Source organism: Grus americana, chromosome 2 (genome assembly GCF_028858705.1).
Source record: "Grus americana isolate bGruAme1 chromosome 2, bGruAme1.mat, whole genome shotgun sequence".
In the NCBI taxonomy this organism is placed as follows: domain Eukaryota; kingdom Metazoa; phylum Chordata; class Aves; order Gruiformes; family Gruidae; genus Grus; species Grus americana.
The window spans coordinates 47,506,798-47,534,287 of NC_072853.1; the positions used below are offsets into that span (position 1 = coordinate 47,506,798).

A 27,490-nucleotide genomic window follows, 5' to 3' on the forward strand; every position below is an offset into this window, starting at 1 on the left:
GTTTTGGGTTGGAACATGATGTATAAGCATTCTGAATGTTTCTGCATACTTTGATCTTTGTGAAGTTCTTTAAATACTGTGTATAATTTTCTGAATTTGCATAGAGAGTTAAATTTACTTTTGTTTCAGCTTAGCTAGACACTGGAAGAGGACAAGACATTAAAAAAGGGAGTAGGAAAAAAGTTTGAATGAAACAGCCATTTCTTCATCACATACTGCAATAAGATGGGGAAAAAAAAACAAGATTTTTTTTTTTCCCCTCCTGGTTTTCCAGGAAAAGTACTCAGAACATACCCAAAATAAGTCTGAAAGTGTAAGTTTTAACTGTATTATTCATGATGCAGGCTATCTTATGATGTTGTTCTAGTTACAAAGATTAAAAGGGGAGTTTGAAGAGGAGAATTTCTCTCTTGCACTAAGCTTGTTGTCCTGGCCGTTTTGCTCAACAAACCCTGTATTTGTCTGTGTATTTTTACTTCATGTCAGATAGACCTACTAAGTGATTTTGTGTTTACCTACTTATCCATCTCCTGTTTATCAAACTCCTGCTTCTGTAATCTAATTTGATATCTCTTCCATCACCAGTTTTCCAGTCCATTGTCTTAGTATTTTCCATTACCGGACATAATTTTTTGTTCTATTCCCTGTACTTTAGATGCATATTCTGTTGATCTAGTAAGACTTCAATAGTATTTCTTTTGGTCTGTCTTTGGCATAGACTTTTTGCCTGTTATTTCTTCAGGTGAAAGGAACTTTTTTGTGGAATTCTTTCAAATATATACATTCACATTATGCATGTATAGACGATGTAAGTCTGCGACTGCAGATTTCGTTTCATCTTAGCTGCATATGAAGGACCTGTATGTGCTCCTTAAGCCACACGTGGGCATGAGTGGGTAATCGTTACCCTTCCTCCCCTTGTTCTCAACTCCAGTAGGCTAATGAGCCTCATAAGTTCACCTGAGGGCTATGATTTGCTTGTATTCTTCTTTGACTACTTGTTACTTCTTTCCCTCTCTCACTCGCAGGTTAAATTTGTCCTGATCTCATTTTAATGAAGCCCTCCTCCTCTCTGCTTTTGAGTCTCCCAGATTTCAAAAGCTTGTCTGTTGGAAACTGATTAAGAGTTGTGTCGTGATTGTTTTTCCTTTGTATCTCTAAAAAATCTTTTTTCTTCATTGTTAACCCTCAAGTGATGATTTTTCTTAAACTGATAAAACTGAAACTGCATCTGACCTGCAGTGGCAATGTATCTGTGTCTGCACAGACACAGCACTAAATGCTTCTGCCGCTTAGAAGAGTCTGGAAAATATAGCATATATTGCTCCTGTATGTTCAGAACTTAGAGTAACAGTTTTTCTACAACAGTTTCTCTTTGGCAAATCCTTGGGTATGAGGACAAAACTTGAAGATCTGTGTAAGTACAAGATGTAAAGAAATCTGTTCCTTGTATTTCTGTAAAGAAATGTGAGAAAAGCATTTATATTTTATAATTAATAATTGTACAATAGGAATTGTATAAGTAATAATTCTTCTGTATGACTTGCATTGCTTTTAAACAATTATTTAATTTAACTAGCCAGCATTTACAGGTGTAAGATTCAAGAGAGGAAATTTTGACTTATTGAAAGTAATGTTTACTTAATAATGCTAATTTAAATTCAGTCTAAAATTTTTTTACTGTCAGTGGCTTTTATCTACAGGATAACAAAACAGGTCAGTGCTGAATCTATTGAAGATATCTGGTTATCATTATCTACTAAGTTGGATTTTAAAGAAGCTGATGTATGTTGTGAAGGTAAAAAATTTTCATTATTCTCAGTCTGAGTGGTAAAAGTTTCTTATCCTCATTTAATATATGCTTTGCATTTGTAATAAGTTTCTTGTTGCCTGCTATATGGCTCACGTAAATGATGTGAGTATCCCTTAAAATCTGTATCATCTGCCAAGCTGAAAGACACATACATTTTAAATGTTATATTAAGTACTATTAAGTCATCCTGTTTGCAAGAAAATAATTTACATTTCTGTATTTAGATGCATACTATAATTTAACCCATCTAGGATTTGAACCAGCTAAACTAGTTATGTTGGTTGCTGGAAATTCTAGATTTGTTTTTCATGTAGTTTCTGTAAAACAAGTAACTGCATTGCTGTTACAAGGTATTCATAACGTACTCCCAATGTAGAGTTCTGGTTTTTGCAGTATGCATCTTTAATCAGATTATGCATTTTTGAATGAAGTTTTAAATATTAAAGAGATTGTGAGCATTTTTTTTTTAAATCAATGTGCAACCTTTTAAATACTAGCAGCCTGAGGCGATCCTGCAGTAAGTAAATTGTGTGATAAAATTTCTGTTGATGGCAGTGAAGCCAAAATTCCGTTCCAGATTTTTAGTAGTTGTCCTTCTTTTCAATGCTTGCAGTTCTTAATCAAAATAATTTAAGGAATTACTGACTGTGGAATCAAAATGAAAATGTCTCAGACTCTTTAGTTTATATAATTCCTAGTTTTTTTAATAATTAGAACAATGGATGATGACCTCAAAGAGTCGTTTATCAAAACAAATAACAGGCATTTTTGATAGTCAAATTTCACAGAATGAAATGTTGATAATTCATGTGTATCACGAGTAAGACAGTGCTGTTGTGATACTAGACTGAATATTCTTAGGTTCAGAGACTTCAGTGAAGCCATTGATTCTTACTTAGCAAAATGAAATAAGTATTCTTTAAAAAATTGAAATGATTAGGAACTTGTACTATTATTTGGATGATTACTTACCCAAGCAATGAGGCAAAGATGGAAATTTTGTACTATGTCTATTAATACATTTTTGTTGCGCTCTGCATTGGAAATAAGCTGAGGAAAATGTTACTGAATGTGAAAGTTTTGTTCATAACCAGTTGTGCTTGCCTTGAAAGACATGAAGAGGCTAGCTTTATATCAAGAAAGAAACTGGAATAAAAAGTGTATGTTTAAGCCTTTATAAGAAATAATTATAATGTATTTTTAAAGACAGCACTATAACCAATTGTGCTCACTGTGATACACGTGAACAGGCCAACTTTGTGTTGAGAATGGAGCTTGAATAAAGAGCATATGATTAAGCTTTCATAAAAAATATTTTTAATGTATTTTTGAAGATGGCAAGACATTAACCTTGAAGCAGGAAACAGAAGCTTTGCTATTGGAAGTTACTGAGCTAATTAGGCGGCTGGAGGCTGATCGTGAGGAGGCAGAAAAAGCTTTGGAGTTGGAGAAACAGCGAAGGAAAAAGCTTGGCATGAAAATTGATTGCATGTCACTTTGGAGGCTTCAGCAGCTCCCCGCAGCTGTGCAAAAAGGTATTGGTATTGAAACCAAGAATATTTGTTATTTTTCAGTCAGTTCATTACCAAGAATAAGAATTATGATTTGACTGTAGTTGTGTTTACTGTAATAGAAGTACAATATTTAGTCTTCTGAATTTGGTCTACTTGAATATATAATAAAAAAAAATATGGAAAGTACTATAGAATGTTCAGCACTGCTTTAGAAATAGCATAAGAGTAGACAAGACACTCTTAAGATGATAATAAACTTGGTTTGCGGCAAGGAATGAGAAACTGAAACAGAATTATAAAATAATGCATTTGAGTTAAACTATAGATTAAACCACAAATAAAAAATAAATTTGTTTTGAGAAAAATTAAAATGTGGTGAAGTTGAATAAAGTACTTAGATATTTAGTAGGAATATTTGTCGTAACCATTGATAGGGATCTTTGAAATCCCAGGGTCTAAGAACATTCTCTGTTGCCTTTTGTGATGAACTGGCATCTGCACAATAGAATTAAAGAAAAAAGAAAAGAAAAAAAAGCAGCTACTTAGCAGCTGTTTGCTGTTTGTGTACTGACTCATGGTCAGAAGCAGGTACCATCTGAGCCTAGACTTATAGAAAAGTTGCATAATTTGTAACAATAGGTTCCTGGATGTAAAATCATAGTTGGTAATCTAGTGTATATTCTGATGCACATCATCCTGAGATCTTCGACATACCTCACCATCCAGAGTGTGGTGGCAGTGCAAGAGTCTTCCATAACTGTTTACAGATGGGTAAACATTGAGTGAAAATGAGCGTATAATGGGGGCAAGCCAGGAGTTGTTTAGAACCAAATGCTTCCCCCACCCCTCTGAAAGCAAAATGTCAAATAATTCACATCTCTAATAATATATGAGAAAAATGTATGTTTGTTTTAGCCAATGGCTAATTTTTGACTTGGAAACGAGAAACCTGTGTTAAGGTGTTAACAATTTGTAGAGATTGCTTTCCTTAAAAGCAATTGCCTCTGAAGGACAATTTATGATGCCCTGAAAACAGAGGCGGCGGCTGAATAAAGAATCAGAAGTAAAATTCATTGATAGGTTAGAAACTGCTTTCAGGAGAAAATCCTGTGGCAGTGGAAAGGTCAATTTTACAGAACTGCGAGAAGAGGAGGTTGATAATATCATCTTCATTCTTCGGCATGGTAGTTCAGGATTTGAGCTGCAGAGATGTTACTTTTTACTTTTTGATGTACTTACCTACAAGGATGCAGCTGTAAATCATTTTTGTGTGTTGCTATACAGTCCTGTTGCTTTTACTTTACTGTTTAGCATTCTCTATAAATATCAAACGTTTGGAATAGTGGAATATAATTAACACATTTTCAATTCTGTTACTATATGCAATAATACAGTGTTAAAAAAAAAAAAAGGCAAAATAAACCAGCATGAAGTTTGGCTGTGAAAATTAACCAGCTCTTCTCCCTTGATTTATCAGTGGGCTATGTCAGTATGACATTGTGTCCTTGGAGTAATTTTGTAATTTTCAGGATTATTACTTTTCATAGTATTATCTATAAGACAAAAGTTATGCTAAAATGGAAGAGAGGATAAAGAGAAAAGACCCTCTGGGATGTTCTAATTATTCCTAATCTAAGTATTACAAGCCCAGGAGATTCTTAATTAAGAGTTTGCGTGACCTATTCAGAGTAGACAATGATTCCTGTTATTTCTTCAGACTTCCCTTGATCTTAATTGTTGCTAACTCCTGCTGCATCTGTGTCCTGTAGCACACTCAGAAAACTGCAGTGACGTAAGCTATCTTCAGAAATTACCTTCTCTGACATATAACAAAAATCCAAAGTAAAACACATTTTATCAATCTTAATGTTAGGTATCACTTTCTATGGTGTAGAAAAGCCACATATTCATACAATGTCTCTTTAACTTTTAGTAGCAATGAAATAATAATTATGTAAATATGTGATTTTTGCCTCGTTAACACAGCAAAATTTACTGATTGTTAAGGGATTGCATTGAATATTCCACAGCTACTTCTCAGACCTAGAGAGCCCTTTTTTCCCCTCAGAAAAATGTGCTTCTCTCTCAAATTTATGGCCAAGTTTACTGCTCCTGAAACATTTTCTGATTTTTTTTCTTATCTGATAATCTTACTTTACTTTCCCTAGTTTCATACCAATATTTTTTTCCATATAGAACATCAGCTGCTGCAGGACACCATCTCTGATAAGCTTTTTTTTTCTGAGCAAAATAAAATATTTGTTGTTATTCGGCAACTAGTGGTCTAGTCACATATTTTCTTGTAAAGACCCATAGGTAATTTATGCCAACATCAGAAAAGTAAATGCAGCAAACTGAATTAAGACTGACATACCTCTTTATGGCTGCATGAATATGTTTTGTTTGTTGGCTTAGAGTTTGTATCTTTAGTGTAGCTCTCTTGAAGCGACATTTTGTTCTGGAAGTGTCCCTGATCTAAAAATAGTTGGCATATTAAGAGGATGTGGGATTTATACTTGCCCTGTTCTTCCTCTGCATCCACTTATGTCTGTTTCTGGAGACAAGGAAGCTCAGTAGAGCTGCTCTTGTGTTATAATGGCCTCCTCTAGATATGCCTTAAGGCTATATGTTTTAATTTCCTTCATAAAAACAAAACCTCACATTGAAGATTTGCTTGAATTACATACTAGGATTATTAAATATGAGTTTAAAACCAGTTCCACTGCTAATGCAATATATGGTGAAGTCTTTTGTAACCAATGTCCTCTTTTGGCCTTCAAAGTCATTTACAGCAAAATTTTGTCTTATTACAACATATTTCCTAATCTCGCTAAGCATTCATGGTGTCACTCAGATACTCACGTTTTGTTATGCTAATTATCTTTTTAACAGAATATCAAATGTGCGCTCAAGATATCTTGGAGCTACAATGGCATATTGATTGTAAAAGCCGTCAGCTGCGACAGGTACAAAACCAAATACTTAAGATAGAAACAGTCAACAGAAAGATTCAGGAGGATATAGACTTCATGAAGAAACACAGCCCTCTGCTGGAAGAAAAGCTGAATCTAGAGAGTGAAGCTGTGAAGGATGTGTTACTGGCTTATGAAAAGGTAAACACAAACAATACGAAGATGTTTCTTTTACAGCCTTTCCACTACATAGATGCATACCCTTTTAGAGAACAGCAATCTTTTGGAAGTACCAAAGTCTGATTTAAATTTTGTACACAAAGACTGCAAATTGTGTGCCCATACCACTACCTGCGGGCACTCGGTGCAGACAGAATCCAGGGAAGATAATGCTGTTGGGCTTTAATGTGTGTCTCTTAAGTATATATGGGATATAATTCTAACTTTGTAAGTTGATTTCATGTGGGGTTTTTCACAGGAAAGGTAGAAGGCATGTGTCTGATACTTGCGTAGATTCTTCTCAGATTTCTCACAGACATCAATGTTTGTTCCAGAATATGGAGATGTTAGAAGCTATCAAAGAAACGTTTCTAAGATTTAATTATTTTTAAGTGCTGATGTACATTTTCCCTAATTTATTTGTTGATAGTATTTATTGATAATAATACTGATAATAACTTATTATTTGTTGATAATAAATGCCTAATGTGGATAATGCCAGGCTGAATAATCAAAGTGTAGCAAAGCTGTAGGTAGCTTAAAATTGATGTCTAAAAAGGGAGGGATACTGTGTTACTTCAAGTACAGATTTTAGTACTAATTATTATGTTTTCTATATATTTTCTATAGTGACTTTTAAATACAAATCTAGGTATTAATTACTTTTTCAAGGTACTGTATTTACAGTCTAAAAGTAGTAATTTCTTTGTAGGTGATTCTTAATAAATATTGTTTATTTTAATTTGTTTTATTTTGAACTCCTCATTTTGAGGACTCAACAGTCATGTCAAAATACTTCTAAAATTAAAGAGAGTTAATTGCCTATTGCACAAATAATATGAGAATTATCATGAATTAGTTCTGAACTATGAAATAGCTCACAGTTCTGTCAGTGTTATGAGATATGTTCAAAATACTGGCTAATTAAAAATCAATTTGGTTATTTTGGGTTTTATTTTGTATCCTTTTTTCTTGTTAATGTCTTAAAAATAGATTGTATGCAGTTAAAATATTGAGGTGTACTAAAATACAACTCAGGAAATAGTCTTTAGAAAAAAAAAATTAAGTCTATTTTAAATAAATACTTTTTCAGAGAGGTTTTTTTTCCTTTCTTTCCAAAAAGTGTCACTACATATCATAAGAAGATAGATTTGGTGTTACTGTAACTTACATATATCATTCCAGCAAAACTTCTAATTGTCAAATTAAATATTTATGACTTTTATCGTAGTTTAATTTATATGCTGTTGTTGCTCAGGTTTGTTTTTTCCTCCCACAGCCTTAAAAAAGCAGTTGATACTTAATTTTCTTAAGTAAAAGCAGTTAGAACAATGATTTAATTTTGAATCTCTAGCTTTTAATATCCAGAGAACTAGTTTGAGCAGCAAAGTGCTAGATTATAATAAAGATTTTATATCATGTTATTTGTTTATATTTGTAATATATTAAAAAGCAGAGACAGCAGACATGTATATCTCTATCTGAAAGCTTTTAGGAACTGAGTGTCCCAACACTATTTATATCACTGAAAATTGTCTTCTTCATTGTCTCAGGCCCTTCTTTTACATAGGTGACTGCCAGGCTTGCACATCCTCTAGGAGATGTTTAAGTAATGATTCTGTCAGACTACAGGGTGAAACCTCAGTGGCTTCTTTCAACATTATTTCTTTCTTTCTGCTCCAGAGGTCACTATCTTCCCATGGAAGTAGCCACCTTTTCACAGTAACTTCCAAGTTTTTTGTAACAGAATGAAAGTCCTCTCTCTAATATTTCTTTACGTCATGCAATTTTACAACACACATTCTGTTGTCTTTTCCTAGCATTGTTGTACCTATTGCAGACCAGCAAGGATTTGTTGTTAAGCAGTATAACATCACAAAATACTACTTCAACTTTAAACTTAAATTTTTAAACTGTAAAGAATCAGGCAAATCTTGAAATTATTTTTATTTTGACCATTATGTATGATTTTTATATAACATCTTTCAGAAAACTTATTTTATTTTCTTAGACATCAAAAATATATGGTGATGTTCATTGTGAACTCATGGAAATCCAAAAGACAATGAAAAGTATTGATGAAGAATCTGAAAAGAAGATAAAATCTATGTACGAGAAAATTACATATGCTGAAATGCTGTTGAGTCAATACAAGTAAGAGCTATTCAATATGGTATTATAACGTCCTGTTAGTTTTAATGGTGATAATCAAACTATAGAAAATTTGCATTTAGAAATTATTTTAAATTTTGATTTTTGTAAAATGAAAATTAATAGAATTATACGTTTGCCTTGTTTGTCTTAGCTTGCATTAGCAGAATAAGGAAGGGATGATGTCCAGAAATACACCCAAATGGAAAGTTCCATGAATTGACTCCTAAAGCATGCCATTTTTACTTACCTATGAATTTTTAATCCCTTTGACAGAACTTTTTGCTATTATTGTTCCTGACTGTAAAAATTACTTGCATTGAACTTCAGCACTTGTCATAGTACCATAGTAATGTTATAACTTAATTTTGAACTTGCATATTAACCAGAACAATTCTAGACAACAACACATACTTTCAAACTTAATCAAAATACCTTGTCTTTTTTTTTTTTTAAAAAAAAAACAAACAAAATTGCTATAACTTTATTGGTTTGCAAGGTAGCTTCTGTATGACAATGACTTATGGTGCAGTTTCCTCACTGTAATCTCTTGTCAGGTTATTAACCCCTGAATTATCAAGTAGAGCTGTAGTAACAGTAAGGCACCACTAATAGACAGTCACTGACAAGTACTCTATCCTTTCTGTCACTGAACATACAGACAAAAAGTCATCACCAAGAATAACTATGCCAAAGAACAGGGATAACAAGTGCTTTCATGTTTGGTAGGAGGTTGCACTCAACTTTGCTGCATATGCCTGTGGCTATTTGCCAGATTTTATCTGGCAAAGTAGCAAGTGACACAGTGGCTCTTTTTCACTTGAGATGAGGAAAGCTTACAGGCATAACTGAAAGACATCAGTAAATCTTTGAGATAACCTTACTGGCAGTTACAGATGTTTCCGTACTTCAGCCATGTTGACAGCAACTGTTCTTCAAATATCAGGTATTTCAAAAACTGTGCATGGCAATTATGGGGTATATACATTTTGTAGTAAGTCATCAAATTTGGTCCATCCTATTCATTCAAAACTACCTGGGTTCACTAGGAATTTATATGCTGGTTCCATAATTCAACTTGTGCTATGCACTGCCTGAGCTGGAACAGCATGCACTGTTTTGGTGCTCCAGAGAGTTGATTTTAGAAAGTGTCTGATGTACAGTAGTGTCTAAAAACCTGTCCTGCTCACTGATGCTTCATTCAAGGCAGCAAGATTAATGCTAATGGTTGAGATGTACATGCAAACTCATGTCCTTGGTAACCTCGTTTCAGTAGATGTTAATTTCCTGTCCAGCAAAACCATTGCCAGGGACTGTCCCATCTCCCTCCCATTCCCTGCTTCTTTTCAAGGATCATTCTCATGAGAATTCACTATAGAGTTGGCCTCATTAGTTTACCTAAGAGTGGTAAAGTATTGTCCCAAAAGTGGGGTCATTTACCCAGCAACTATGGAGCTGAAGAGAAATTTCTAGCTACAGAATTTCTTAATTTTTAAATAAATGAGGGCTTTAGAAGGGTGTTGTTATCTAAAGATCCATTTATCATCTCAGGTTAGTGCCATATCTCTTCTACAAGAATTCTCTCTCTTCAAAATTAAGACACTGTAGTTCTCTTACTGCAGGATGTCTGTTTTCATGCACCAATCCATTCAGCTTGCAGGAAGTACTGTGAACACAAAATACCCCCTGATTGTTTGTAGAGGAGGATTATGTTTATTGGACTAACAGTGGAATTTAGACTTCACAAAGTTCCTGGCAGTAGCGTTAGGTCCCTCAAAGAGACAGGCCATCTGTGCCTGCTTGATAACTTGGTGATCCTAGAATGGTGTGACAGTCTTTCCCTATGCTTCCAAATACGACTGTGAACTGCAAGAGCTACTCTTCACACCAGCACAGATGTAATATATGTAAGAGCTGTTACTCACTTCTGCTCAGCGAAAGCCTATTTGCCAAAGATGATTCTCATCTGTACGTATCTAAGAATCTTATGCCATATGTCAACCCATCTTTGTCAAGAAAACATTGAACTCTAGAAATTGTTACTAGCAGGAATAAACTTAGTGATTTTGCATGTTTACAGGCCAGCAGCACCCTGCCAGACTTTCTAAAAAGACAGAAAGTAAGCAGTTATGAATAGCTTATTGTCATGGTTTAACCCCAGCTGGCAGCTGAGGCCCACACAGCCACTCGCTCACTCCTCCCGAGCAGGATGGGGCAGAGAATCAGAAGAGTAAAAACGAGAAAACTTCAGGGGTTGAGATAAAGACAGTTTAAAAGGTAAAGCAAAAGCCATGCAAGCAAAGCAAAACAAGGAATTCATTCACCGCTTCCCATGGGCAGGCAGGTGTTCAGCCATCTCCAGGAAAGCAGGGCTCCATCACGCATAACGGTTACTTGGGAAGACAATTGTCGGCACTCCAGACGTCCCCCCCTTCCTTCTTCCCCCACCTTTATATGCTGAGCATGACATCATATGGTATGGAATATCCCTTTGGTCAGTTTGGGTCAGCTGTCCCGGCTGTGTCCCCTCCCAGCTCCTCGTGCACCCCCAGCCTGCTCGCTGGTGGGGTGGGGTGAGGAGCAGCAAAGGCCTTGGCTCTGTGTGAGCACTGCTCAGCAGTAACGAAACCATCCCTGTGTTATCAACACTGTTTCCAGCACAAACCCAAAGCATAGCCCCATAGCAGCTACTACGAAGAGAATTAACTCTATCCCAGCCAAAACCAGTAGTATACTTATATACAAGCCCACTGTAATTATTGCATTCTATCAGTGAAATATCTCTTGTAGGCTTGCCTACCATCAAGGCCAACACCAAAACCTCAAATAACTGAGTAGTTGTGAGCGCTTATGGTACTGCGATTTGATGTACCAAATAGGAAAAATTGTTACACTTTTTAGCCTGTATGTAAACTGTTTTAGTAATATATGACAGAGTAAAAGAAGGCACACAGTAGAATTTGGAAGTAAGATATTTTGGTTCCCTCTGTGAAGGGACCCCCTCTAGAGGGACACGAAGAAGAGATCATAGCTGCTGTAGCTGTTTTCTGTTGGGTTTAGATTTTCTTTTAATTTCTTTATTCAAAAAATAATTGGAATTAAAAAGTGTGATTGTTTTGCTTACTGTTTATGGTGCTCAGTAGGTCATGGTAGAGAGCTGCACCTGATTAGAATAATGGGGATTGGTTGTATCATTTCCAGTTTCTTTAGATTATACTATCTCGACAACTTTATTTCAAAAACTGGTTAGCACTCAGGAACTTGAAACACCTTTTACAGTCCCACAGAATGAGTACCTACTGCCTGCCTCAGAATCTTACAAGTTGTTGAGCCTGCAGCACAAAGTAACACTGATTTTTGCAAAACATAGCACTCTTACAGTGTATTTTGGAGTACATAACCTCAGGAAATCATTATTTTGGCTAATATGAGTGGTGCTTTTGATGTCTGCTATCCAGGGAGATCTGTGCTTGCAGTCAGCTAGAGCAGAAATCTTACTGACACATTCTTGAAGAAAGGAAGGTTATTTAGATGCAATAATCCTGTTTCTTTAAGATACCATATCACTGTGGATCTCTGCCATTGGCATTAAACTGCAGAAGTAAAGAAGGCTCATGGGTCTTCCTGTAATATGTTTATACTTTAATATGGGAGCAGGAGGCATCCTGGGTAACATGCATTTATTCAAATGACATTGCTGCTTGAGAAGTTCCAGTCTTGCACTCAGAAAATGCCCGTGCACTTGTAATGAGATCCAAACTGTCTATGTCTCAGTAAGGATGAGTCAGTATAGGATAAAAAAATCTATTTTTCTGTAAGATGAATAGCTTAGCATTACTGGAGGAATAAGTGTCTGTCTGACTTGTTTCTTTTGTCAGTGTGGTGGGTTGACCCTGGCTGAAGGCCAGGTGCCCACCAGAGCCGCTCTCTCACTCCCCTCATTCTTCCTCCATGGGCTGCAGGGGGACAGCCTGCTTCACCATGGCCTTCACCACGGGCTGCAGGGGGATCTCTGCTCCGGCGTCTGGAGCACCTCCTCCCCCTCCTTCTGCACTGACCTTGGTGTCTGCAGAGTTTCTTACATCTTCTCACTCCTCCCTCCGGCTGCAAAAGCTCCCTCTAACTGTTTTTTTTCCTTCTTAAATATGTTATCACAGAGGCGCTGATTGGCTTGGCCTTGGCCAGCAGCAGGCCCGTCTTAGAGCCGGCTGGCATTGGCTCTATCAGACACAGGGGGAGCTTCTAGCAGCTTCTCACAGAAGCCACCCCTGTAGCCCCCCCGCTACCAAAACCTTGCCACGCAAACTCAACACAGTCAGCATGTTTGACTTTCTCTTTTTTTGATTCTAACCTTTACAGTGAATTTCTTGGTCTTGTTTTTCTTGAGTTCAGGATAATTTTGACACTGTGTTTAGAGGTATTTATACTAACTATATTTTATTACCTCTAAGATTAAAAAGATTCACAGACAACGTGTTTATGTTTAGTTAACTAAAGCTTAACTCTTTTTCACTTCAGAGCCTAGTTTGCAATCTGGAAAGAATAGCAGTATATAAAAATTAAAATTCTAGTGAGAAATATAGTTAAAAATAAAGTATCTTCTTATACAAAACCTGAGACCAGAATTGCATAACACCCATACTTGTCAAAGCAGGAGTGACTTCTGGAAATTACCATGTGATTCTCCAATTAAAATCACTACGTGTGTCTAAACAAAGGAAGAGGTGTGTGAAGAGTAGGAGCTAATACTTTTGATGGATATGAGCTTGTGAATGCAAGCTTCATAATGTCTTCACAATGTTTGGAATTTTAATTATAGCTTAAATATGTGTGTAGAGATGATCTGATCAAATGCTCATTAACTCCTCCGTGGGTTCCAGCTGAGAGAAATCAGACAGCATGGACCCTGATTCTGTAACTGGTTAAGTTCATTGCAAACCTCATGTTGATTTTAATTATGGGAAAGATCAGGTCCTGAGTAAGAAGTATTACCAAAAATGTAGTGTGATTTATTACTATGTATTCAGTTACTCTGCAAGTGTTTCACTGGCCTATTTAGTGTTCTGTCAACTTGTCTGAATTACTAGCTGCTGGGAAGATGTTACCAATGGTTATAGTGACCCATTGCTGGAGATGATTTATTGTGTAATACCAGAATAATTTTATGTATGTATGTATCTATCTATTTATTTATTTTTATTATTCCAGCATATTAAACTTTATTCCTTATCAATTCATGTTTACGAAGTGTGGTCAACAGTGATTTGCTACTGTCTTCTTGTAGGCAAATTGCTGTAGTTTGGGAGTCTAAGCCTTAAGATATATGTGATGATAAATGTTACTGTGTGTTGTGATCTTTCTTCACTAGCCTATATCCTCTGTGACTTTGGATTTTTACTTTGGTCCTTCTTCCTATCTGTTTTCTAAAGCAACTTCCATTATTTTCAATGCACTTTCAGAAGACTTCTGTATTTTGTGACCTTTCCAGAATGTCCTCTGACTCCTTTTCACTTCTGTGATATACTTTTCTGAAATAGGTTGAAAGGTAATGTAAACAGTATTCGAAATTAAGCCATGTCAATGACTTGATGTCTTGCTCTCATTTTTTATTCTAATGTTTTTCACCCTATTTCTTAATTAATCTAACACATTCTTAGCTTCTTTTACTGTGCTAAATGTTGAGTAGACTTTCAAGTGCTTTGTGGAGATATGTACATGTCTGTCTTAATTTGATACAGTTACTTTAGAATTTTAAGGTGTACTTAATCTCAGATCTTATACTTCATTTGAGTTTGGACACTAAATGGTACGTGTTGTTTTGTTCCTCAGTTATTTAGTTTGTCTTGAAATTTTTCTTAAGTTTCTTAGTTCTTTTTGGCCTTGCCTATTGTAATCACATTATATGCAGACTTTTAATTTCACTACTACTTGCCCTTTCAGATAATTTGTAAATATATCAAAGCAACAGATATGAGATTTTGAGATACCATGCTGCTGACCTATTCTTTCCATGAAAATTGATTGTTTAATCTTACTTCTGCATTTTTTCATTAGTATTAGAATTTTTTATCTTGCCTTCTGACTACTTCACTTTTTAATAGTAATTCATGCAGGAGTTCCTTCAGTTCCCTTTAGAATTCTGTCACTGTGTCACAGCTGTCAGCTTGCTTAGCAGTTGTAGGGCAATGTGGGCAGTTTTCTTCTTTTGTTTCTGTAGTCTTGGTGGAAATCAAGGCTCTTGAGTTTGTTTTGTGTGCAAGAAAAAGTGTGGTGTTTTCCTGTAACAAGCCTTTGTTCTGAGGTGTGTTAAAATTGCTTTACAGGAACTCTTTGTTCTTTTGAAACATGTCATAATGTAAGTAAAATCCCCATGATAATGGCAACAGGTAACTAATACTGAAAATTCATCATCTGTACTGATAGAAATATACCATGTATGTTTTCAGTTTCAGCTAGTTAAGTGATTTCCTACTCATACCACATGACAGTTAGGCACCTTGCAACCTGTTTTGTTTATGTGAATGTAAATTAAACTTAAAATGCTAATGATGCATATGTTTTTAGGAATATCAGCATTTACAGGAGAAAGTCGAGTAGAAAACTTCTTTCTACCCCTCAGTGAAGAAAATTTTTTTTGCTTACTGTATTTTTTTTTTCTCCCCAACCATTTGCTAGACTGGTAATTAAAGTCATACATATATTACAGAGGAAGTAGACCCTTCAGCTGCCATCTGAGGAGGACTAGAATAACGCGATATTGATAGGTGTTAGAAAGACAGATTTGTAATTCGCACAGACTTGAAAGACTGTTCTGCAGTTGATACTCTTTATGCTTGGTGCCATCAGTGACAAAATGATGAAGATTGCATGAAAGTCAAAATACTAAGGCTGGGGTAAATCACACAGCACAGTCTGTTATTTTCACACGTATTTGCTGTGTCTGGTAGTACTGTATTTTTCCATGAGATTGTACTCAGAAAGTTGTAGCTGATAGGTAATATGAGAACAAAATGATAGTCTATGCCTGTTACGTGTCTGTCATTAGAATAATTCCAAGTATCATTTATATGTTTCTTTCGTGGATGGTGAGATCTAAGAAAGTAGAGGTGTTCGAAGTCGTAGGTTTCATGCTCATGTTATATATATTCTGTGACATTTTGAATGAGAGCTTGCAAGTCTTTTCTCCATCACTAGATGGAAACCTTGGAAGCAAATAAAGGAAAAGTGTCTATCAAATAATCTTGTAGGAATGGCTCTTGAATTAGTGATGAAGTCTCTTCATTATTGTTTTCTGTTGTTTTACTGTGTTTAACTATGCAAAACAAATTCTGGTTTTATTTGGGTTGTAATGCAGTAAATGTCTCTAAAATTCAACTACTGTTGGTCTTAATTCTGCTGCGGTGGATTTATTTTGCCATTTAAGGCATGCTTCAGAATATGTTATTGACCAAGATAGTTATCTGGGGAGCATGGGCAACCTCCTCTTTTCTGCCTGCTGAAACAATAATAGAAATAATGGACAAGCACCATGAGTCATTGTAAAATTTTAACCTGATGTCCTTCTTCCTTTCACCAAATTCATTCTCGTACACAGCTGTAACAAAAGGCCTTTGTACATTCTATAATGAGGCCTAACAGTGTCTCATGGGAGTGTTTTCCTGATGATTGTTGTAGTTATTATTATCTCTTTCTGTAATTATGGCCAGTTTTCCTTCTCATAATGCTGATAAATCTGCTACTCAGAATGAAAGTAAAGTCCTTATCCCCTCCTTTGACCTTGTCTACTGTCTGCAAGTTGCTTTTTACGTGAGGAATTGATGTCAGTAAAAAAATTTCTTCACAAATTACATTTGTCCACATGATGACAGTGCAGTGGATTGATTAAGTGAAGATGGCTCTGAACTAGATTCAGCCACTAGTAGAGAAAGAAGTTGACTCCTATTTTAATTAATGTGTGAGGTATGAAACAAAGTCTTGTGCTTAACTACACCAATACCTGTTTGAGAGGTCCAGTTAGAATTTGTAATGTTGGCAGGCTGTTTAAGTGCAAGTGAACTGGTAGCATGAGTAGTTTTGATATCTGGCTGAAATTGCCTGAACCTGCCAGGGTAGATATTTTGAAATTCTCTCATGCATACCTGTTCAAGAAACATAGTAGAGAATCAAAATAAATCTTTACTAATTCAGATCTGCTTTACATTTTCCTTTATGGAGAGGGACTACCTTGGAATATTTCCAAATAGATGGATTCACTTTGTGTGTATTTCTATTAGGAATGAGTTAAAGCATTCTGAATTTATTTGGACCGAATACTGTATGAAGTTAAAAGAAACAGAGAAGAAGATTATAAAGGATGAAAAACACCTTGAGGAGTTAGTGAAGCAAAAAGCAGAAATCCAGGAAGATGCAAAATGTTGGAACAGCAAAGTGAGTCTTGAATATTTATAAACAAGCAAGTAAATGAGTATCTTTTATTGAAAAGTACGTGAATGCCTGAATATTTTGTATGTTTAAGAGTTAAGGTCCTCTGTGAAAGTAAAAATACAAATACTGATTTAAAAATAAAACCTGGTAGATTCTATAGAACTCTCATGTTCATTTTTCTATTGTAGTGTTATTTTTCAGCTTTATTTATTAAAAATATCATAATCATCTTACATTCATTTAAGTGACCTGAATGTTTTTAGTTGTTGGATGCATATCTGCTTAATATTGCTTATCTTCTTAAATCATCTGGAAGAAAGTGTGCGTTTAGTGGGACAGCGTAAGTGACCTCTTGAATTAGTAGAGTTTTTGACCTGAGATAGCACATGATGCACTCTTACAGGATGCAGAGTGATACCCTATTTTATTTAAAATTCCCATTTTCTGCTATATTTGTCTAGCACTCATTTTGAAATCTTGTAGTACTTGGCAGTTTAAAATCTGAACTGGAGTTCCTCACACTGCCTGACTAGGAGTTTTCAATTAATTGAAACCAGCAGAAAATGCCCACCACAGAACTTGTTATTTTTTTATATGTGTAAGTATGTGTATATATGTGTATGTTTATGTGTATAAATAAAATATGAAATTCATTCTCTTGTACATGCCCAGTACTGTTGTGGTTTGTACATCTAGAAAGCTAGGTCTGGCTAAGGATCCAGTGGAATACAGAATCTAGGTGTAGTATTTCTGAGAAGCTGAATCTACCAAGAATGCCCAGAACTTAACCAAAAAAAATCCAAAGCACACCACTGCAAAAGTAAAGGTATAGTCATATTAGACAGCAGACAATGGGCATGTTCTTGCCATTTGTTTCCAACTGTGTATTACAGTTTTCTTCCTGTTATTGGCACCAGCAATTGTTACCAAGTGATCTCTAGAAAGCCACTATTTTCAAACAGAGCCAATACTTATTAGCAAAACTTTTTTTGTTTTTTCACCCCTGGGTTTGCCTGACCTAATATACTTCAGCTGGTACTACTTGGGTGTTAAGACCAACACAAGGGAAAGAGAGAAATGTGCAACAGGGATAAGGTGCAGCATGGAAATGCTCCATTTCATGACCACAAAATTGGTTTGATTATTTTATGCTAAAGATGAGCCAGAGTTAAGTTTAACATAAAGCTGATCTGTTATTGTCAATTTCCTTCAAAAACATGGCTAAGCCAAACAACTGAATAAATCTTTATAAATAATAGTGGATTTTCAGAAAGCTCAAAGTGATTCTTCTGATCATCATAGAAATGTTACTGGGACAATGGAGTTATTTTGGGAATCGGGAAAATATTTGGATTATTTTCAGTGACTTCAGTGGGATTTGGGCTGGACCCAAATTATAACATGACAATTGTCATGTACATCAACTAGTTTGAAGACAGAATTAGTGATGTGAACTAATACTTTTCTGCATTTTTTTATTTTGGCTTTTTTCCTTGTTTTAATTCGTGCTGTTTCTTAAATTTTATATATGACCTATTAGGAGTGTTACAACTTTTGACACTCTAATGACAACTCTGAGTTTTCTTTTTTCCATATTACCCAGATTTGCATTACAAAAGGTATCTGTATGCATTTAATGCATTTTCTGTATCAACATGGGGTTTGCTATTCAAAGATTAGAAGAAACCCTTCTTAAAAAATTAATCTCATGCTTAACTATTCCTCCTTTATTGCTTTGTCTTCATTAATTACCTGCACAGTGTGGCAGTATTTCAGGTCATTCCTGTCAAAATGTTTGCTCTAAAAACTTTGAAAGAAGGAAAAACATTTCTGAATCATGTTTTTCCCATCCACTAGCAATTTAAAAACTGGGACATTTTGCTCATACTTAATCCGTTGGTTTTTTTCCTCTGTAGATGGAACTGATTTCTCTTTGTCTTTCCCACACTTCCCTTGAACTATATTTCTTAGAATATTTTACATATTGAGAGACTTAATGATTTGCTTTTTTATGTCCTTCTTCTAGCTTCGTAAAAGTGCTTCTTTGCAGTTTTTCCTCACAGATCATGTTTTATAATCCCTAACTATTCAGGTTAGGACCTTTAGTCCCCAAGTAGTTGGGAAAGTACAGCCATACACAGACTGTCAGCAGAGTCCTAGACATGTGCAAAAGAGCTATGACATTCTGGACAAGATAAGAAGGTAAAGCCTGTATTGTTTCCCTCCTTAGCTGCTGGGACAGAGTCACAAAGTATCTTATGTAAATCTGCTTCTTCATCACATTCTTGAGGTGACAGTAGGAAATTACATGCCATTTAGAGTACCTGTGTCCTAATTCTGTCCTCATCTTCCCACATGTATTCTCTACCCTTATGCTAACATCCTTATCAACCCTGATCCTGCCTGGGCACATTTGTTGTCTGGTCATATTCTGGTTAGACCCATATCTCTGTGGAGATTGTATGGGTAAGTTCTGCCAGAATAGCTGTGTTGTTTCAGCCTCTGCAGAGGAAGGAGAGGTGAAAGAAACCAAGTTCATTAGGCTCAATGTGAGCAGGTATGCCTTTATCTATCTAAAACCAACTTCAGATGTTTTCCTTATCCTGTAGATGCTTGCTTCTCTAACATCCTCCAGTGATTGATCCATTATTGAATCTCTGTATGAATCTATATTAAGTCAATAGGTATATTGAGATATTAAGAAAAATCTTGAGGTTGAGAGGAACTTAATGTATTCTGCTCAATTATACCACATATGTCATGCATGAATTAGCAGGCTGTGAGTGTGGGCTTGCTGATACTGTGAAGTCTAAAGATTCTGCTAGGATACATTGCAACAGTAATGTGCATAAGAATAATATAGCATGAAATAGTTCTAGTTACTGTTTAATAGCCTTCCTTTTATATTTATTTTTTAAATAGATTGTTGAATTCTTACAAAGAAATACAAGAGATAATTGTATTGTTTACTTTACAAAATATTTTCTAGACGGAAGATTTGAATAATAAAATAGCTGCCCAAGGAGATGAGAGTGTAAAAATATCAGATGCTTCTTCTGAAGTGATTAAAGCTGTGGAAGAATTAGTAAGTTTTTTATTGTTTTTATAGAAATGAAGTAAAAATTTTTGCATACTTGCATCTTCTGTGTTGGCCTGAAATAATTTCAACTTATGCTAAAGATGTCTTAATGTTTTAATGTTCATTAGAAATCCGCCAGGAAAAGTGATCTACAGAACATAAAGCAAAAGTTCCTCAATCTTAATGAAGCATTGGACATTTTGAAATGTGAAAATGAAGAACTTGAGGGAGAAAACAAAGAGTTTTTGCAAAAATTTGGAAATAGGTAATGCCTGCAGTATAAATATAGGAAGTAAGCATTATTTTTTCACTGAAAGCTGCCTATAAAAGTGAACCTTGCTTTTATTTTTAGTCTGCCTTTAATTTAACATTTCAATAATTTAAAATTCAAAATTCAGGCTGAGATTTATCATCTAACTTTATTGACCATTACTTGAAAGAAAAATAACAAAGTCTGCAAAAGACAAAATACATACTTTGACAATTAAAATACAACAAAATGAGGAAGATTCTGAAATTCTGTTTTTGTTAACAGAAACCTCACCCTTTTATGAATTTTATTTGTATTTATTTCATATATGATGATTATAAACATAGAATCTGAAGTCTATTTTCTTTGAATTTTTGTAATACGTTACACACATCTTTTGTAGCTCCTCAGTTTATTGATTCCAAATAGCTATACTTTAAACTATATTGTACATAATATTCTCAGTGCATTTATAATATAACAGCAAATAAAATCAATTTTTAGTTCCTTCTTCCTTTGGTCACTAATTCTATGCTCGTTTCATGTATCTGACAGGTTATCTTCTTTATCCCCTCAGTAACTTTGTATGTTATTGTCTGATTTCAGCAAAGTCATCTTGAAAATAATGAGACTTTTACAAGTTTTGTAGAAATTGGTGACTGAGTTGAATACAGACATCCTGTCAGCATGAAAACATTCCTTGCTAGACCCCAAATATTCCATACAAGAGATGTGAGAAAAGGGAGGGATAACAAGATGAAAGAGAGGAGGACATATATGCATACTCTTTATTAATCCTCCAAGTTGGAGCTCACACCTTACATACTGAAGTAAATCAATGACGGGACACAAGTGGGTAAGAATCCAGGCTTCATTAGTTCTGATGTTGATGGAACTACTTATTGGATTTATAAGAACATTTTAGAATTAGTGCCATAGCTTTCCAAATCTATTATTTTCAATTTCATTGACATCTTTTTTGATAGATTAAAAATTTTATTTCATCATACATGTCAGGCAATGGAGAGAGATCCTGCCCATGTTGGAAGTATCAATGGATAAGCTGAAAGAGGAAAATCACATTTTTAAGAACATGTATAGAAAAATGAGAGAAGGAACTTCTTGGAAAATGGATTTGGGAAGCATTATTACTTGTGACCATCTTGTACACTAAAACTACAGGAATCCTAGAAAGACTGGAGAAGTTCACAAGAGAAATCCTTTGAGCATTATCTATTTCATATATAATTAGTATTGTTGTGGGTTTGTCCTGATTATTGTCCTTCCACATGTTCAGGAGTTGAAGAAATGCATATGAAAATTCAGGATCAAGACCTAGAGAAAGGTTATGACAAGTTCCTAGTAATGAAAGATTCCAGGAGCTCAGTCTATTTATGTCTTCAAAGGATGATATGAAGACATCCTTTGAAGGGGAAATATCTTTTCAGATTGTTATTTAGTCTAGTTCCAGGAAACAATGAGTGGAGGCTGAATATAGAATTCAATTGAAGTATTTTTTTAAAGAAAAATATTAATTCAGAATAATTACCTTTTAAATCTTGCTTTAATGGAAAAACAGGATTCTTAGTCACCCTGATAAAATCCCAGAATTCTGTACATTGCTTTCTTATGATAATTTGTTAACTCTTAGAAGGATTTTCTGAAATGCTATATATAGAACCCCTACAATATCTCAAAACTACTTTCAATATCACTGACTTAGCATGAAATGTATTAGTTTGTAAGGGAGAAAGGAATTATTAATCCCTCCGAAAAATTAGAAGTTGCATGCTTCCTCTTATGTATTACTGCGTGCAAGCACAAAGGAAGAGTGCTGTTTGTAGGTCTTTTTTATTTGAAAATCCCCTTTTATCTATGGAGTTCTTGATTGAATAAGGACTGTTTTTAGCAAAGGCTATAACTAACTATAGTTCTCTTGTGGGGGTTGATATTATGTGCTGTGAGAGAGGCAGGATATTTGGGTCTGCTCAAAAAATTTTAAATTCTTTGATCTGCCACTAATCTCTTGCCTTATATTGGAAATATTTTGCATGTCAGGTCATGCAAAATGTACTCTGTTTCATACCCTCATGTGCAGATGCTAGTTCAGATGGTGACTCTCGCTTTTATTGGAGATTCCTTGGAGTGGTTCTCATCTCTCAAACTTCAGTACGCTAATTTCATATTCCTGAAATTGAAACATCTTCACACACACTGATACTGAGTGCTGTGCAGAGGCATCCAGAAATAGTGTTGCCTTTGGGAAAATGATCCTGAAGTCACCTTTTTCCCCCCAAGTGTTCCAAGACCTATCTCCAGGTAAATTGTGACTGGGCTTAGAAGGATCTAAAATAAAAAGGTTATGCAAACAAGTATTTGGGTGGGGAAAAAAGTTCTGATTACTGGAATACTTTGAAATTTGTTACCCATATGAACATTCACCCCCCATCTGTGTTGCCTTTCCTTCATAGTATGTTAAGCATCTTGGATGAAAGAAGCTGAGGAAAACCAGTGCATTTGACCTGAATTGTGCCCTTTTCCCATGAAGGCTGAGTATATTTTTACAGATACTATTAGATCAAAAAATCTCAGGTCCATATGCTATGCACAATTACTGAATGTATGAAAGCTTAGGAAAAGAAAAATCAAAAACTTACCATGCTTCTCAAATGGGGACAGAGCTCCTGAGTAAGCTGCAGAAGCCATGATAAAATTTTCAACACTACATATAGTATGGACCATAGTGCTTCTTTCAGCTGTAGTCCACTGGCTTTTCTGCTTAGAATATTTATGTTCCTCTTGCATCCATGCTTAGAGAGTCTTGACTTCCAGAGTCATGGGTAGCCTTGTATTCATCAAACCAATTTTGCTCCACATGAAAGGTATAGGAAATCAGAGTGGAACAGTCGTTGTTTGGTTCCTTTCATTTCTTTCCAGCTTCAGCACAGATCTGCTTACTCTGCACTGTTCAGATTAATTGCTCTCTTGCCTTTGGTATTTTGAAATTTAAGTTTTTTTGTAATCATAGACATTTTGGAAAGAATTTGTCAAGCCGTTTACTCACCTTCCCAAAAAGATTAGCTATACTTATACCCATTTTAAAAAACAATCAGATGAATTTTTTAGGCTTTCCAGTGGTGGCTGTTTCAAAACTTCTCTAGGCAAAGTGAGTAGCTAATTGCCGAGTGACCCTTTTGTCAGTATTTTAGAATATGTGTTACTTTGTTCAGGTAATTTCTTTCTGCTAGAGAATTCTTTTTCCTACATAGTCTACTGTAAGTATTGTTCATATGAGGATGTTATGGGGCATATGGACATATTAAAAATGCTTAATTAGGGACAACTGCATGTGTCATGAAGTATGTGATTTGTAAATCTTCTAAATGTGGAATTTGCAAAATTAAGTCATCTATCTCTGATGGAATAGTTAATGAGACCTGTTTCAGAATCAGGTCACAAGACCGTCTGTAGAAAAACTTTCTGTTTTGAAAGTGATGTGGTTGTGGTCTGAATAGTTCAAATCAGTATTTACACAGACTATAGGATTCAGAAACTTTAAGAACTAACCAGAAACCATTACAAAAAGTGTATGCAAATGCTTTTTTCAGGGACAAATTTGCAACTGAAGTTTCATCTGGTAGTCAGAATATCCTTGAAACTCTCTTTGTTGGGTGGAGTGTTGTAATTACTTCTGATCCTATTTAAGTACTTGGCCTTTGGTCTCAAGGCATCACATACTGTACCTTCACAAATTCCTTATTTGTCACTGACCCTTAATAGCATTATTTTATTGATCTCCTTTATCAGTCTTTCTGTAACTGGTAATCCCCTTACAGTTATAATTCTCATAAGTCATGGTTATGTCACAGCTCTGGGTACTATTCACACTGGTATTGTTAGTCTGTATCTATCTCATTGCTAACCTCACTGGCGTGCGGGAAAGGGTAACCTGTGTATATGTGTGGTGGGTTGACCCTGGCTGGAGGCCAGGTGCCCACCAAAGCCGCTCTGTCACTCCCCTCCTCAACTGGACAGAGGAGAGAAAATATAACAAAAGGCTTGTGGGTTGAGGTAACAATAGGGAAATCACTCACCAATTACCAATGTGGGCAAAACAGATTCAGCTTGGGAAAATTAATTTAATTTATTACCAATCAAATCAGAGTCAAGTAATGAGAAATAAAACCAAATCTTACACCACCTTCCTCCCACCTCTCCCTTCTTCTTGAGCTTAACTTCACTCCTGATTTTCTCTACCTCCTCGCCCCTGCAGAGTGATGTTAGTTTATCTCTGCTAAACATCCCCACAGGGGATGGGGAATGGGGGTTGCAGTCAGTTCATCACATGTTGTCCCTGTGGCTCCTTCCTCCTCAGGGGGAGGACTCCTCACACTCTTCCCCTGCTCCAGCATGAGACAGTCCTCCATGAACTTCTCCAACGTGGCTCCTTCCCACTGGCTGCAGCTCTTCACAAACTGCTCCAGCATGGGTCCCTTCCATGGGGTGCAGACCTTCAGGAACAGACTGCTCCAGTGTGGGTCCCCCACAGGGTCACAAGTCCTGCCAGCAAACCTGCTCCGGCGTGGGCTCCTCTCTCCATGGGGCCACAGGTCCTGCCAGGAGCCTGCTCCAGCACGGGCTTCCCACAGGGTCACAGCCTCCTTCAGGCATCCACCTGCTTTGGTGTGAGGTCCTCCATGGGCTGCAGGTGGATATCTGCTCCACCATGGACCTCCATGGGCTGCAGGGGGACAGCCTGCCTCACCATGGTCTTCTCCATGGGCTGCAGGGGGGGTCTCTGCTCCGGCGCCTGGAGCACCTCCTGCCCTCCTTCTGCACTGACCTGGGTGTCTGCAGAGTTCTTCCTCTCACATATTCTCGCTCCTCTCTTCTGGCTGCTGTTGTGCAGCAGTTTTTTGCCCTTCTTAACTATGTTATCCCAGAGGCACTACCACTGTTGCTGATGAGCTTGGCCTTGGCCAGCGGTGGGTCTGTCTTGGAGCTGGCTGGCATTGGCGCTGTCAGACACAGGGGAAGCTTCTATCAGCTTCTCACAGAAGCCACCCCGCTACCAAAACCTTGCTATGCAAACCCAATACAATGTGATAGAGGCAGACCTGCGAAAGTTTAAATAGAACTATTATTACTGTGTAATGAGATGGCTCCTAAGTAAATGGTCTTAGAATTGGAAGTACCAGAGTACATCTGCTATTATATTGCCTCCCTTTAGCCCAAAAATCTCTGTTGCTCTTTCTTGTTGTCATCTTTGATCATTATCATCTAGGGAAGATTTGGGCCATTCATATGTGTACTCTCAGCTGTATTATCCCTAATGTGCTTGTAGCAGATCTTGATAATCTCCAATGTTTTAAGTCACAAGGAACAAGATCTTTTAGATGTGCGCAAGATTTTTTTGTCTCAACAGCTGAAAAAGGGGCTAGGAATCCTTTGTATTTAAGGACTGTTGAAATTGATAACTCACTATGCAGCACATTGCACTTTAGGGCAGCTCAGGGTGATTTGGTTATTTAGATATTGTAGGGAAGCACCAGTGGTGTAGTGGTATCATGCAAGATTCCCATTCTTGCGACCCGGGTTCGATTCCCGGCTGGTGCAGGGAAATACTCCCATCACTTGCAGCCCTACAGCTTCTAAATAATGAAATTACCCTGAGCTGGGGTTAAACCATGACAGTATCACATGGTCCCTCCTGCTTCATGTAGAGCTCAGTTTGTTAGTAGGGCTATTACAGCTTCTGCCATATCTTTGAATAATGCTTGTATGTAAATTTATGTAAACTAGTCAGACATGGCTCAAAGCACAGTGTCTTACAGATGTGTGACATTGCTGAAGCCTTTAGGCCATATTTTGGAAAGATGATATTGCATTTTCAGTTCTATTTGGACCAAGTTCCGGTCTCCATCAGTTTGGCCAACTGCTTGGGAATCACAGTAAGTTGACTCCAGCTATGGACAATCTCCTAATTGAGCAAGGGCAATTGTAATGCATACTACATACGTGGTATATGTTAGGTATAGTTCATCAAGATGCATATAGGCAATATTTTCAGTTCTCTTGCTTTGTGCTTCTTTGTTACTTGAATTTTGGGAAGGGAAATTAAGTTGCTGCAGGCTTGCACTGTCTTACAGGTTTTTCAAGGACTATATAGAAGATACTGCTGACTGTAGGACTGTATTTAGAAGACTGCTGACTGTATTTAGGAACCAGCAGTTCACATGCACCGAAAGTGGAATGTGCAGAGTATGTGTGTGTGTGTATGAAATAATCCATGAAGTTTAGTCCTTGTGCATTTAGAAATATTTGGGTTTTGTAAGCTAAATTATGTTTCCTTCCTTTAACTAAGCAAATGATACCCTGTATTAAAGGAGCTGATATTTGAGAGAAATATTCAACTAAGGAAATATGTGATCAGTGCTGGTCTGTTGTGGATTTGTACATTAAGTATCGGAAACAATGTTGCATGTCTTGTGAAGATCTTTACAATACCATTTAGGTTTATCATTCTAATTCAGCAGATACTCAGTGGTAGTAACAGTTTATTTTGCAGTGATACCATTCTTCTACAAAGAAACATTCCATTGAAGACTATTAAGTTCTAATGAAACAGAGGTTGTATCCTGTCAGTCAAAGTAATAGCAATGTTTACTTGTAGGTTTTTTGTATTTGATTCAGTTTGGTTGCTGAGGGAGCTTGCTGATGTCACTGTGAGGCCACTCTTGATAACTGAGTGACTAGGAGAAGTGCCTGAGGACTGAAGGAAAGCAAATGTCACTGCTATGTTCAAGAAAGGCAAGAAGGAGAACCCAGGCAACTACAGGCTACTCAGCCTCACCTCAATCTGTGGGAAGGTGATGGAGCAGCTAATCCTGGAAATCATTTTCCAGGCACATTTTACAAGGACAAGAGAGTCATCAGGAGCAGTCAGCATAGATTCACCAAAGGGACATCATGCTTGACCAGGCTGATAATCTTCTGTGGTGAAATGACTGGTCTGGTAGATGAGGGGAGACCAATGAGTATTGTCTACTTGGACTTCAGTAAGGCTTCCAACACTGTCTCCCATTAAGATCCTCACAGGCTGTTGATGTACAGGCTGGATGAGCAGAC

At 36.4% G+C, this 27,490-nt stretch overlaps 1 protein-coding gene and 1 non-coding gene across 9 annotated transcripts in view; both read left to right on the top strand.

Annotated features, from left to right (window-relative positions):
• CCDC178 (coiled-coil domain containing 178) overlaps positions 1 to 27,490 on the top strand; it is a 180,275-nt gene that overhangs the window by 16,624 nt on the left and 136,161 nt on the right. For 5 of the 8 annotated variants that reach the window (XM_054818663.1, XM_054818661.1, XM_054818665.1 and 2 more), the window contains exons 5-11: positions 1,704 to 1,798; positions 3,148 to 3,348; positions 6,220 to 6,440; positions 8,470 to 8,612; positions 16,883 to 17,036; positions 20,023 to 20,118; positions 20,241 to 20,377. In XM_054818663.1, coding sequence (XP_054674638.1) covers positions 1,704 to 1,798; positions 3,148 to 3,348; positions 6,220 to 6,440; positions 8,470 to 8,612; positions 16,883 to 17,036; positions 20,023 to 20,118; positions 20,241 to 20,377 — 1,047 coding nt within the window. Of the gene's footprint in view, positions 1 to 1,127; positions 1,418 to 1,703; positions 1,799 to 3,147; positions 3,349 to 6,219; positions 6,441 to 8,469; positions 8,613 to 16,882; positions 17,037 to 20,022; positions 20,119 to 20,240; positions 20,378 to 27,490 lie in introns of those variants that run through there. The other 3 variants (XM_054818669.1, XM_054818664.1, XM_054818668.1) reach the window with 3 other exon arrangements.
• TRNAG-CCC (transfer RNA glycine (anticodon CCC)) lies at positions 25,908 to 25,978 on the top strand. The gene has a single exon. It is a non-coding gene; the product is annotated as a tRNA-Gly (tRNA).